The 14,271-nt window shown below is 38.4% G+C and overlaps 1 protein-coding gene across 1 annotated transcript in view; it reads right to left on the bottom strand.

The window, feature by feature from the left end:
- MEIS2 (Meis homeobox 2) overlaps window positions 1-14,271 on the bottom strand; it is a 124,364-nt gene that overhangs the window by 105,846 nt on the left and 4,247 nt on the right. The window contains exon 2 of the mRNA XM_027674226.1: window positions 14,014-14,159. Coding sequence (XP_027530027.1) covers window positions 14,014-14,159 — 146 coding nt within the window. The remainder of the gene's footprint in view (window positions 1-14,013; window positions 14,160-14,271) is intronic.

The raw sequence follows: 14,271 nt of genomic DNA, 5'->3' as shown, positions 1-14,271 counted from the left end.
ATTCCCTAAATTCTTGTCCCCCGCACCTTTTGTTTTGCTGAGCAATGATAAATAAACAGTTCTAATGTTATTAAAACAATTTTACTACCTCAGGGCCAAATTCTGATAACAAATCATGACCTGCAGAAATGCATTTGAGGACAGTTGGAACCAACCTGGAATATTAGCGATCTCTAGGTTTGAGCTTAACCAAAATTATTACTTCTGCTAGGAACATGGGAAAAACTGGCATAAAGAAAAAGCTGTGACATGAAGCATTTGTTTGGATCAAGTACAACTTACTCCTATCTTCTGTATCCTTGAGTGTGATTTTCAGAAACAATCAAAACAAAAGTGACAAAACCCGAAAACCACAATGAGCAAACAGCAGCTTTTAAGTGGTGTGGGAACAGAGACATTTGTTTAAGTAACCACTGTTTAAAAAATGCATACATAGTAACACCAAAATAAACAGCTTGCAATGTTGTTTATTTTAAGATACACAATAGTAATGTAAAGTGCTGCATGCACTGAATTCAGGGTGTAGTAGCACTATTTAGAGTTCTGAAGAGCAGTAGGAAAACTAAGCTCCATGTCAGAAGACTCCTTGTTTGGAGAGCAAAGGTCAGTGCTCGCTGCTTTTGCAGCTAGGAGGATTCCAACATGCAGCCAAGGAAAGCTCCTGCTCTCATTTCTCAAGCAGGTAATTTTTGAACTGCATATGGAAATCCTACAAAAGGAATTTTGTGCCAATGGCATCTTTAAAATGGGTACATAAGCCCATTCCTGGGAAGTATAATTAAGAGGGAGAAAAAATTTTTTTGTCTTGTTGCTTCACTTCTTTAAAAACCTTCCAAACGTGCCTGACTCACTAGGTCTGAGTTGAGCCAGACAGAAAAAAATACCCAAAAGGAGAACACTAACCAAACTAAGCAGTGGTGTACTGAGAAGTGACCAACTTACTGAACAGATTTATGTCCCTGTGTGTTTGAATTGCATTTGATTCTCTGCTGACAAAAAATGCCATTGACTTCAATCCATAATAGAAGTTTGTGCTATTTTTCTTCCTAAAGCCAGCCTAGCTATAGGCAAGAAAACTGGACTCTTTTTTCTGGCCATGCCATCGTCTGTTTATTATTGTAATTGCATAGATTTACTATTGTAATTGCAACATTACTGTTATCGTATAATCCTTGTGACTGCCAATAAATGAGCCAGAAAGAATTCGACTTGGATCTCAGAACCCAGGCTAAATTTCTAATTCTGGCAATGAGAGAGGAAAAAAAAAAAAAAGAAAGGAAATTTTCCTGATTTTTCTGACATGCAAACGGAGCTGGAGCTCATTTTATCTGGAAGTCATTCAGACAAATGTGGAACCCTACAGTTACATTATTATAAAGTCATGTTCAAGAGCAAAATTTAATTTTAAATTCAAAATACAATCTCTTTCTTCTTGATACTTTTGAGGAAAGCTGTGTGTGAAATTCAGCAGTTTGAGTTAGCATGCACTCAGTCAATATTTTCTTGTGGTCATTCTGCCTCTCTGAGGGTGCAAGCTTCATTTTGAATTCTGAATCAAATTGCTATAAATGTCTGTAAGTGAAAAACAGGTGAAAAAGCCATGTTTTTCACCTGATTTAGCATTCAAACTTCTGTGTAAATCCATAATCAACCTCTTTTTACATTAAATTCGCATTGGATCTATGACCTTAAAAATCAACATGGATTTTGAATGTGCAAACAACTTCTGGTGTTTTGTGATGATATTTCATTGAGATGTTGGAGTAGATGTCAGAAATATTGTGGAACACTAAGCTAGGTAAGGGTTGATTTCAGACCTGTACCTTATCCAGATATTGGTGAATCTTCACATGCTGTAAATGGAGAGCAGTGTATGTATCATGACAGTCTCTGCCTCTGAATATCTGACAGGCAGATATTTTTAACATAAGGTCCTCAATACAAACTCTCTTCCTTTTCCAGTTTGACAGAGCCCAAGCCTGGCTGACCTTCAGCATCCAATCCCAATGCCTGAAGGGACAGTAATTAAATATTTTTCTTAAGCTTAACTCTTCAATTTGTGTCTCAAGCCCATTTCTAGTTTGAATTTGTGAGTTAATTTTGTAATAATTTTACCACTGACCTATAAATGAAATGTCATTATGAAAGTTGAAACAAATACAACAAAAATTTAAACCTGAAGGAAGCCAAATTTGGGAAGATTTCCTTCTGAAAACAGCTCTAATTTCAAGATACTTTTCAGTTTTAATCATTAATAAGAAAACATGGAAATAGGAGAAAAGCTTCAGGCAACACTACTTCAGTGTAAGCCCAGGAATGCAAGATGTTTCTCAGCAGTATGCCTTCAAATGTTTTTTGAGTCTAGTTTTAAATGTGCTAAGCAAAGGTACTTCCACAAATTGTTCTACAGTCTCAATGACTGGGGCTTGGTTGTTGAATTCCATTATTCCTGCAAGGTGTTTTGATCTTCTTCAGTAATTTCCCCTGTTATATCTTTGTAGCCTGTGCTTATTCACCACTTCAGTATATGCATTGTCTGGCTAGGGCTAGATCTTGTATTTTTGGGATGGATGGAGAGAGCACTGGAAATAACAATGCAGCTCTCATTTCTCTCATCTGCTTTCAGCCTCTGTTACCCTTTTTTGGGAATAAGAGCCCTGATAGTCCAGGCTCTCCAAACATCCTTCTGTATCTTTCTCAGACTCCCACCAGACTGGCCTCAGGCTAGTTTCATAATCATCAAGAAAAAAAAACAACAAACAGTCCTGATGTTCAGCATGAGATCATAACACGGTGATCTCACTCTGAACATTACCTTTTACTACAGCAGCTCTATTGACTTCTTTGCTTAGAACAGTTTGAATTTCCCACCAGCTCCAATGTGTGATATTTGGCCTCTTTTAGGCAAGATACTTTTTCACAGAGTGAACCTACAGGGCACTGAGTAGAAAGCTCATGAGTCCCCAGGCCTTGTTTGAAAGAGTTTTCAGTCTCAGCAAGAAGTTTGCTGCAGTGCTTGTTCGGGAGGCAGTAGAGTATATTAGAGCACTACTGAGTTGGAGAGTATTGTATCTTTTCAGCTGGGGCTTTGAACAGGATTCAGACCCCAGGAGCTAAACTCTTGATATTTTCACAGTTCTACAGTTATGTTTATTTGTACCTATTCTGGCAAAACACCAGAGTCTTGTTCATTTGTAGACATTTTATTCTCCTGCTGCACGTATAGGTTTGCACTGGTTCATAGTGGGATTTAACTCCTTTGCAAACATTATTGCTTTCTAAATGGACAGTTTTTGGGGAAGAAAAGGGAGAGAAAGTGGCAAGAGCCTCTTTTCTCTGAAAGTTGTTTGCATCCAAGAGCATTGTGGGATAGTAGTTCATAAGAGCCAGGACAGCTAAGATTAATTATAGCAGTAAATTGTCTGCAAATGCTTAGGTTAGATATGCACTAAATATTGGGAATTTTTTGGTCTGAGAAGTGTTGCTTGACAGTTCATGGCCACCATACAACACATGCGTAAAAAGTAGGCTGTTTAAAATTGAGATGTAAGCGGGCATATTATGCGGAAAAATGTGGACTTCTTAGGATTGCCATTAAATTCTGCAGCTCAACCCACCATCCCCAGAGAAGTCCATACCAACTCAGGAAGCACCTCTCTTTCCTAAGAGATGCTAGTTCATGCAGTAAAGTGTCCATGTGTAACTGGTAGAAATCAAATTGAAAACAGACAAAATCAAGTAAGACAATTCTTGGATTACTCCACCAAGAGAGCAAAGGAGGGTAGAAGGGAGAATTTAAATTAAATATTGATTAAATAAATTAAATTATTTCCCCTTTTTCTGTTGTTGACAACTTGTTGACAATTAACTTGTTTTTTACATGTTTCCATTTAATTTCCTACTTTATATCTGAAAGAGAACATCAGAATATCCCTTTGTAGTTGAAACTAAGGCACTGTTTAAACATTTAGATTTTGAACTGATACCTCAAATTAACCAATTTTCCTTGCAATTTACATATACCACCATTCCTATGCATCACGCCTTTGCTCCCCCAAATACACACATCACTTTTCTGACCACATAACACTCCTTATTCCTGTTGTTATCACACATATCACGAACTTTCTCACTATTCACATTCTCTATCCCCGAATAATCCTCTTGTGGACTACCAAAGCAGCTGTCAGCTATCTGCATATGCTCCTCAGTAGGCAGGGACCTTCCCAATGTGAATCGGGGACTTTGCAATTGTCTTTCTGTCCCTTACTCTTCACTATAGGTCACTCTCCTGCTTCCTGTTTCTTCATTCAAGCACAAGTGGGATGCACAACTGGGAAGCACCTGGCTGAATCAAAAAAGGCAGCAGAAGGATCAGGACTGGCTGAAAAGCTGCCAAAGTCCAACTTCACATGAGGAAACTCCCCGGACTGTTGAAGAGGGGAATATCCACTAGTGACTTCTTGAAGCACAAAGATGCATTTGTTAATACTGTTACACTCCCTTTATTCTCACTATTGCCCCTGGGCCAGCAGTTGATGCCCAAGGTTCTTTATCTTGCTACTTTCTGGGAAAGATATTTGATACATGATACATGCAGCAATCACCACTTCAGGTCACCAGCAAGGAAAGGACCTGACAAACCAAACTAACCCAAGAACAAGCCACTTGAGCTAAAGTAGCTTGCAGAAATCATATGCTATCATCTTCACTGTAGACCAACAAGAACACTCTTATTTTTATATTAAATGCTCCCTCATAAAGAGAAAATTTTCCTGAACTTTCAAAGTCTACAGAAACTCAGGTATTTGTACAAGCATTGCATGACTGTCATGCTCATTCAGCAGCTGGATAAAACCACAACAGAAGAGTAATTCTCTGTAATTTAGCTCAGGCAAATTATAAGACATAGGTCTCATGCAGTGCTTTTCATCTGTAAATATCAAAAGTACTCCAAAAAGCAGCCACAAGCATTATGCCATGCTGTTTAAACAGGGAAACTAAGGCACAGTGTCTTGTCATGGTCACAGCTAGAAACAGAGCTGAAAATTCCCCATGCCTGCCAGAGGTGCCTTGTGCTAAAGCATCCTGGGCACAGTAGTGAAGGTTTGGTCATGAGAGAATGTGACAAACAGCAGAGCACTCGAGAAAATTGTCTTTCTATCATAAAATAGGGGATCACAGAAAGAGTTGTTAAGCATAATTTGTGGATAAAACAGCTATAGCATTTAACACTTGTTAAGTTGTAAAATTGTTTTTGTCTGTCTGTCTGTCCCTCCTATGATTTCACTACATCTTTTCTGGCTTTTTTAAAGGGATCAGAGTTCCACTGGAGTTAATGGAAGCAGGACTGAGAGACAACGAGCTTCAAAGTAGTCTAGACTAGGCCATGATTTTATAAAAATCTACTCCTTTCATACTGATAGCATACATTAAGAAAGTGAACAGGAGTTTTCCCATTACTATGTGATTTAGTGAGATAGTATTTCCACAGTATACCTACTTTAGAATATCAAGCTGCCACTTCGAAATGACCAAATAAGAGCTTAATCCTGATGACAGCCAAATTTCTATAGCATTAAACAAATTGATAAATGCAGATTTTTTTCAAACACTAAAATATTTGCTGCTGTTTACTGGGCTACTCAGATTTATCGTCCTGAGATGGCAAGTGTATGTCATAAGATGTTAAACATTTTATGGACATAAGTAGTTGACTGCTAAAATAAAATACATGTTTTGAACTGCCATCATAAAAAGGTGAAACCAAGATTTTAAAAAATCTTTATGGCATTATACAGTAAGTTGACAACCTATCATCCAGTATTAGACAAAACAACGGAAATAGGTTTTGGCAGATTTGGGGCTAGAAGTTAAAAATAAAAAATAACAAATGTAAACACGTGAAAACTGTACTGCCATTATGATTAAAGACAATAATAAATCTTTAAAGATGCCAATGATTGCTTTAGATACTACAAATGATTGCTGCCAATCAACTCTAAAATATGTAATGCATGGTATTCTAAGTCTCATAACTCAAGGAAAACTCCACAACACCACAAGTAATATTCTCCGCCATAAACTACTCTATTCATTAGGCAGTAATAAGAATTGACATCTCCATTTCTTTGCAGTTGTGGAACTGTTGGCAGAAACACTCTACTTTTTTTTCTGCATAACTCTAATTCTACCAAAAACTTCTTTGAAACCAATTATCCTGCTCATGGATCTTGAAAAGAAGGTCTTAAACATATCTTTAGGCAAAACTGAGAGGTAGTATCACTTTGTACCAACAACAGCAATTGTTTTTTCCCTAAAAATGTATTTTATATCTACATATGTGTGGATACTACAGAGAGAGGGAGAAACTATGAGTTTTCTGATGACAATATGTTAGGTAGTGGAACTTAAAGACACTCCAAAGAATGCTCCCCACTTTTTGACTGTGATCTTGATCTTCAAAGGCTGCAGTTCACAACATTTATTAGTGCAATGTTTTTATAGTGTTTAAGCATTATTTATATTTGCTTCTTTCACTTTCTTCCTATACTGATTCTACAAAGCTTTGTAATATGACAATAACAACCAGTAAAAAATAGTGGCTGATCCTATCTTTTGCTAGGCCACATTCAGCTTGCTCAGTCGAGGCTTTTTAATCAAGCCTCAGCTAAAATCATGCACATGTTTTTCATTATACTCTCTTCTCAGGAATTCCCTGTTTGAAAATGGCAGGTAAAATACTAAATTGAGGAGTAACATCCAGCCACATTATCTGATGGTTTGGCAGCAGCTGATCTGTCACATGAATGAAATTCACCTTGCTGCAGTCCTGACACATTGTGTGGCCTGTTGATGAGGAGGAGGCAAAAACAGGCAGGGTAGTATAAAGACAAAAAACAAGGAGAGAAAAAGATAAAACGTAACTAGCTAATATCAGACAGGGTAATGTGAAAAACTATGATAGCAGGCCTAGAAGACGACCCATTTGGTAGACTCAAGAGCTTAAATTGTCCTAGTAGCACCATGAAAAGATTTTGCTGCAGCCCCTCAACCTGCCAGGGATGTGGGGAGGGAAAGGAGATGAAAGGGATGGGAGAACCAGAGGAGAAGTGTGTTGTGATTCATTTACTTGTCCCTTACAGGATTCACAATTCGGAGATTCTTGCGGGGGGGGGGGAAGAGGGTGTCTGTGTAGTGTGCGAATTTCACCCTATATATAACTTGGAATCTTATTAGATAACAACTCTGTGACACTGCAAATCCAGTATTTCTCAGCATACTATTTTTGAAGCTGAAACACACCATATTTTGATCTCCAAAGAAGTACAATAAAGATCCCCCCTTCCAAATAAAAAGAGAAGTAAAAAAAAAACCCAACTGAATGCACGTGTAATAATTTCCAGGCGGGCTTCCTGTGATTGTAACCGATTATTTAAATTTTGGACTGTCTCTTTAATTTGAGGAGCAGGGAGAGAGGCGACAGATGGCAGACAGAATTGACTTATGTCCTCTATTCTTCTAAAGAAGAAGGGGGAGTGCAGAAAGTTTGATCGAGGCAAAAGCTACAGTACATAGGCCTATAACTATCTAATAGGTCTTTTGACGGATCGGTTCGGAATATTTAGGGTTTTTTTCTCCCACAGACAGTCTTTGTAACAAACCCACAGTCCTGGAGGTTGCCATGGGTGACGAGAGCGCTGACATCCAGTCCCAACTACAAATAAGCACATGACAAACGGGCCCAGAGCCCTTGGACAGCCCTGAACCTTGGTGACCCCTAAAAAACCCAGCCTCCCCATACTCATGCCCCCCAAAAAAGCATTACTGAGTATATTTTTTAAAACTGAAAGCTTGCACTTAATTGGAAACACTGCTGTATAACCGAAATGCTTAGGACAGCATGTACAAGTAAAAATAAATCATGCAGCATTGTTATTTAATGCACTGTGACATCATTTCCTGAAATTAAACAGAGATGACACAGATTCAGACAGTCCCTACTAAGGTTCAGTTCAAACAATTCACAGATGTTTTCCTCCAGCCAGCAGAAAACAATGTGGGGCTTAAAGCACTCCTCTCCCTCTCCCACACTGCCTCTCCCACTCCCTCTCCTCAGCCTTTTCACTGGTATGAGGAGGTATGGCAGTTTTATAATACATGCTCCCGCAAAAATATTCTTTTTTTAATTTAATTACTCAGGCTGTTGTACTAAATAGATGGATCATTGTGTCACAAAAGCATCAATTTTTCAGAAGAAATAACAGATGTCTATGTAACAATGATTAGATTAACCACTCCCAGACAAAGCTAGCTTTTGAGGCCCACACACCCAATGACCCCGGGTTCCCTCTTCTGTAGGGGGTGGATGTAGAAATGTCAGATCTAATCTCAGATTCCATTTTTAAAACAAACAAAGCCCCACCCCCACCCCATTTCAGCTCTTTTAAGATTGTGGCGTTTAAAAGGTATGTGAATGTTCAGTCTCTTACTAAATCTTCAGGACAGATTTCATGGCAGAGGACTAGGAGCACTCAGAGGATGAAATCTTTCAGCCTGGGATCAGAAGTGCCATTTAGAGAAAGATTTCCAGTTTTACTCTGCCCTTGCTGGTGACACCGTAGTGCAGGCAGGCAGGACAGGAGGAGGATACTGGTGACGTTAGGCAGGGCTGTGCTACCACCAGCAGTAACAAAAAATGCTAACGGCTGCCACCAGCTCTTCTGGTGAGAGACCAACTGTGGGGTACAAAGAGGCACAGCTCTACCACCTTGAGGATCACAGGATCACAGGTCATTGGAGTTTAACATTCAGGTACTGATTTTTCTTTTGCACTAGGGTGAAACCATTTAACCTTTCCTCACAAAGTTTACCCAGCTGAAAAATGTGCGCAATATTATTTTGTAGGGCATGCTTCCAGCAGGGTGGTGTTTGTGCAGAGAGGTCTGTTCTACAGGAGCAGGCAACTAGCTAAAAACTCAGCACATAGCCAGCCCTGCCTAAAAGCAGACCTGGAATAAAACTGTAGCTTAGGCTCCTCCAGCTCTCTGACTCTGCAGTGCACTGAGGTGGAAATGGCAGTCATGCGAACACACACGTAGGTGGTTTTGCAGGAGAATCAGAGGACATCATCCATCTCCTCTCTGTACCCTCAGAGGGTATGTCACAATGCAGTCCAACACATGCACTAAAATTCACCAGAATGACTTCACATTCCTGTATTTTTATGGAGTATCCCATCCCATTTCAATGGGACAGAGGTCTGTTGTATTTTTTGGGCTTGGTTGTGTTTTTTTGAAGTACAGCAAAAACAGCAATGTGAAGAATCCTTCTCCCAGATGACATCTCTGAGAAATGCTCTTCTACAGTTTGATATGAAAGTAAGCTGTTCAGTATGGAGTGCAATAGCCAGCTATGTTCCTAACCTTCCTTTAGGGTATTATTCCTAAAATCACAATATAGGAGGAGATATTTATGGAGGTGGGATGGATTCAAACTCTTTGAACATTTGCTCCAAGATTGGGTTTGGCTGATGACATTCGTCTCTAGAATCAAGTCTAATGAATAAATAAAATAGCTGCCCTGCATAAAAGGCTTGATAAACCATTCATCAAGATATGATAGATTCACATTATATTCTCAGATACACCCACATAAATACAGAAAAAAGTAAATCTGTTTCAGTAAGACTATTCATATCATCCAGTCTGGACACCTGAATATGACAAGTTAAGAAAATTAATTCAGGTAAGTACAAAAGCTGTGGGTGGTTCATTTTAACACTTTCCAGGAGAGCTTACTCTAGCCTGACAATGAAGCAGATGAAATCAAAATCTATTCTACAGTATACTGTGCAAAGAGTAAGATTTTCAGCCATAGGATTGTGGAAATCAGGCTAAAATGACACTGTTCAGTTTTAGAAGACAAAATTTCAGCTAGCAAAAAAAGAAAAAAAAAACCAGCTCGACTACCTTGACTTCAATGGAGACATCCCAAATACTATCAGCTAGGAACCTGGCACTGTTATAAAAAAGGTTTAGTTTGCAGGGTACCATTGTTAAATCTGGTACTTTTAGTTAAGATACACATCTTCTTGCAGACTGTAACAAAAGAAACAACCAAAATAGAATTTTAACAAAGGGCATCACTCCAGGTAAGTGTCAAAGAATAAACCAGCTTTCTAAAAGAAGGTGAAAAAATGTAGTCCTTGGCACACTATGATGTAGAAACGGATGAACTACCAGAGGTACAAGTCCATAGAATGGTATAATTACTTCCTTTATATCTTTCCTCTCTTCTGATTATGTACATATATTTCAAAGGTCCTCCATCCTTCAAAAGGTCATAGGAGGAGGGGGACTGACTTTGTATAGTTCCTGGTAAGAAATCCTAATCTCAACACTGGCATAAGCTGGAGGTGTCTATACATTTGAGCACTTCCTGTTTTCACTTTGTGATCAAATATGTTCTTTGCAGGGAAAATAGGGGAGCACTTGAGGGAGGAAAGCAGAGATGTCTGAGAGGCTAATTGAGTGTACTAAGGAATCCTGGGCGTAGAGGAAAAGGGGTCTTCCAAAGCTATGAATAAACTCATGGCTTGGGTCAGATTTCTTGTTGTTTCTTTTCTTTAACCACCTTTGAACTCAAGTAAAAACAGCCTTAAATGTCAGGTTTACCTTTCTGATGTTGTAATTTTTATGTACTATTGAAAAGCTTATACCACCAGACTAGGATTTCCTCTGCTTTTAAACACTGGATATTATCCAGAAATAGCATACACATTTCCAGCTAATTCATCCTTAGATCTTTCATCTTCTGGTACTGTTGTAATTCTAAATGTAAGACAGAGCTCAGTAAGTGAATGAGAATATGACAGAAGCTCCTGCTCCTTGCATTTGATTTGCAACAATAAAAACATGCATGTGTATTCTATTTCAAATATAATTAAAATTACTGCAAAATGGAAGCTGTGATAGGGGTTAGAAATTGTTTTGAAAGATACAGCCTGTCAGACACATTCATTCTACATCAGAGTTCAAGTGCCTGTCTCTTCAAAAAAGCCACTTAGGCCATTCAATTTTTAAAATTGACTGCCTTAGGAGTTTGCAAACCAATTGAATAAAAGAAAAAAATAGCATTTTATTTAAAATCATAAGTAAATACAATTAGTCAGAACTGAGTTACTCTTTTGGAATTTGACAGTCTAAAGGACTTTCAGGTTTAACCCATGACATAAGAGATGAACTGCCTGCCACTGCCTCTCCTTCCAGGGAAACCAGAGGTTAACGATTTTTGTCATATTGAGACTAACAGCTAACAATTGCTACAGTTGGCCTTTAGTATTTTATTTGTCCTTTTGAGGTATTCAGAATAGGTGACAATGGCTTGCAGTTGAGAACATATGTAGAGAGACCCCTGTGGCTTATGGAAAAGTTGCTCCATGCTGGTTGGGTGTTTGTAAAAAAAATACATCCAGAGCTCTTTTATGTTCCCCTCCTTAATGAATGCATGAATGTCAAAATGTACCAATGGCCCATTCAGGGGCCAAAGCCTAAGCAGCTCCTTCTTTAAGAACACATCCTGAGACGTAAAATACATTTGCTTAACAAATTAAAATAATGAGATAATTCAATTAGTTTCTTTAAAAAAAAAGGAGAAAAAAAAAGGGTACATCAGGGGATTATTGTAATACATGAACAGGTCATACAGCACAAAGGAGGAACAAACCAATTTGAAATAACCTTAGACTAGTAATGAAGGAATGTACATTGAATCATGGACCACCATTGTAAAGATATTTACTTGAAACAATAAAATTGTACATCACAGATTCCCCCGTTCTGGTTCAGCCAGCACTGCATTTTGAATGGACAAGCTAATTTGAGAAAAAGTGTGGGATCTTTAAAAGAAAGGAGCCCTCTTCCTTCTCTGCACGTGTTTATGGCAAGAATCTTTCTGAATTTACATTGCACTGGTCAGGGGTCTCCATTATCAGTTTGCAGGTCTGAGAATTACAGCACAGTAAATCTTTCAACACTTGCAAACTCATTAAAGCCTGGATGGTAAAAGGTTTGAGGCTTTTTCGTGTTCATTTAATCTGATTTCTGTGAGGCCATCCTCACCAGTGGTGGCAGATTTCCTTAATTCATGCAGGATGGAGAGGGTCAGGAGAGAGAATAGAAACAAGGAAAAGGGATTTCAAAAAGCCAGGACGACTTTCCTCAAGACAAGCAAGAGGCAGTTGACTGTTTAATAAGCAAGTGTCAAATGCTTTCAAGGAGCACATAAGAGAGAAAAGCGGGGGAAAAAAACAAGATACCGCAAATTTCATAACAGGAAATGGAGTTAGTACAGAGATGTCTATACAAACCAAACTTATTTATTTGTGGCCCTGCTTTTCACTGTCTGCCTGTGATACTCCTCTAAAGATACCCTACAGCTGAATGAAAAACCTTCCACTCACACTCACTCGACTTCCAAATTAAAAACATTTTACAGGTTAGTAAATCTCCAGCTGAGGTGATGTAGCAAAGAACAGCTGTGAAGTAATTTTGATAATGATGAGAATAATAAGCACATGGCAAGGTTCAGGGCTTTGCTGTTGCAGCTTCAGTGCTCCTGAATAGATAAAAGTGATTAAATACTCCTGATTATCCCTGACCAATATGTAATGGATTTACAGCCCTTTCAATTAGTCAGTATTTGCTTAGGACTCATTATTTTGTCTTTGGTTAAGTAATCAGCCCAGAGACTCATGTTCTGTCTAATTCCTCTGAGCCAAGTGGGTACAGGGCACCTGACCTTTGAAATGGCCATAGCTGGGAGGCAGGAATAACCACTACTCCAGCGGAGACACTGGCTATTCCAGCTAATCCTGACCCCACAGGCCAGATCAATGCACCTTAGTTTGCTACTAATGTCCTTACATCAAAATGATGGTTTAGAAATGTGAATCTGTCACTCCCCCCTTTAGCTGTGCTGCTAGCAGAGCAGTTCAGTAGTCCCTATCATAAATAGATCGGGTCCTGAAATCATTACTCAGTAACCAACATCAGCTACCGTGAAAATTTATAAAACTTTGGTAGAAGAAGAGGTAGTTAATTACAGTTAGCTTTTTAAGCCTTATCAAGTGAGAAACAGTTGTAAAGTGAGAGGAAGAAGAAAATAAATTGATAATTTTACCAGTTTCCATTATTTCCCACATGAAATAAACTACAAACAGTGATTCCATAAATTTTCTATGGAACCGTGTTTTGATGCCTAAGTGAAGCTATAATGACAACAGAACACCAACACATAAAACCAATAGCAAGAAGAGGATAAAGACAGACTACGGAAAGCATTGCTATGTCACATATTTAATCTCTCTCCCTCAAATGTGATTATGGTTAGTTTTTAATATTAATGGACTTGAAGAGAAGCTAAAAAGGTGCTTATTCTCTTTGTTACACAACTGAAAAATTAGGGAATCTGGAAGCCTTCTATATTTCTCACAAAAAAGTAACGATGACAAGTTTACAAGCTGCTCCTTTGACTCCCTAACATCCACAGTGTATGTCAACATGCACAGACCAGGGCTCCCTCTTTCACCACATACATATGAAGTTTGTGTAAACAGAGGCCAGCAATAAACAATCCAGAGGGCAGAACTTTATATGCGCTAAAGCAAGAACCCCCCTTTTGTTGTCTGTAGGAAGATTTTGAATAGTTCAAAGCCAAAATTGGTTACTTCATATATAGCTGATGTTCCATGCTAAGGCGTTGTACTCTCTCTCTTTTTCTTTCTATAGGCATGTATATGTGTATATATACACACATATATAGATAGATTTCTTTGAGATTTGTCATGATTCCAAGACCCAAGAAAAAAAAATCCAGAAGAAAAAAAAAGCAACAAAAACTGAGCCCTAGTAATGGTCCAAAAATTATGGGGACAATTGATTTCTATTAATGATTAATAAACCTCATTAGGCACATGAATAGAAATCTGTTTTGGTTTTGGGCACCACTTACTGTGAGATGCTGGAAAAGCCATGCTCTCATGATATTTGTTGCTACTTTGGGGAAAATGCCTCTTTTCTTCTGACGCTTTTTGTCCTTGTCTGGGTCATCATCATCTCCTGTACCAGGTGAGGCTACACTGTTGTCTAAACCATCTCCTACAACAAAGAGAAAAACAGGAAGTAGGAGACGTTTAATGAACAAAATATAGAAGCCAAAAGGTATCATTAATTACCAAGTCACTACCACAGTTTGTTTTAGGGTTTTTTT

The sequence above is a fragment of the Neopelma chrysocephalum genome, unplaced genomic scaffold, assembly GCF_003984885.1.
Source record: "Neopelma chrysocephalum unplaced genomic scaffold, ASM398488v2 Primary Assembly neopelma1_24, whole genome shotgun sequence".
Taxonomy (NCBI): domain Eukaryota; kingdom Metazoa; phylum Chordata; class Aves; order Passeriformes; family Pipridae; genus Neopelma; species Neopelma chrysocephalum.
The sequence above is the reverse complement of the archived record's forward strand: the minus strand, read 5'-3'. Positions and strand labels throughout refer to the sequence as shown.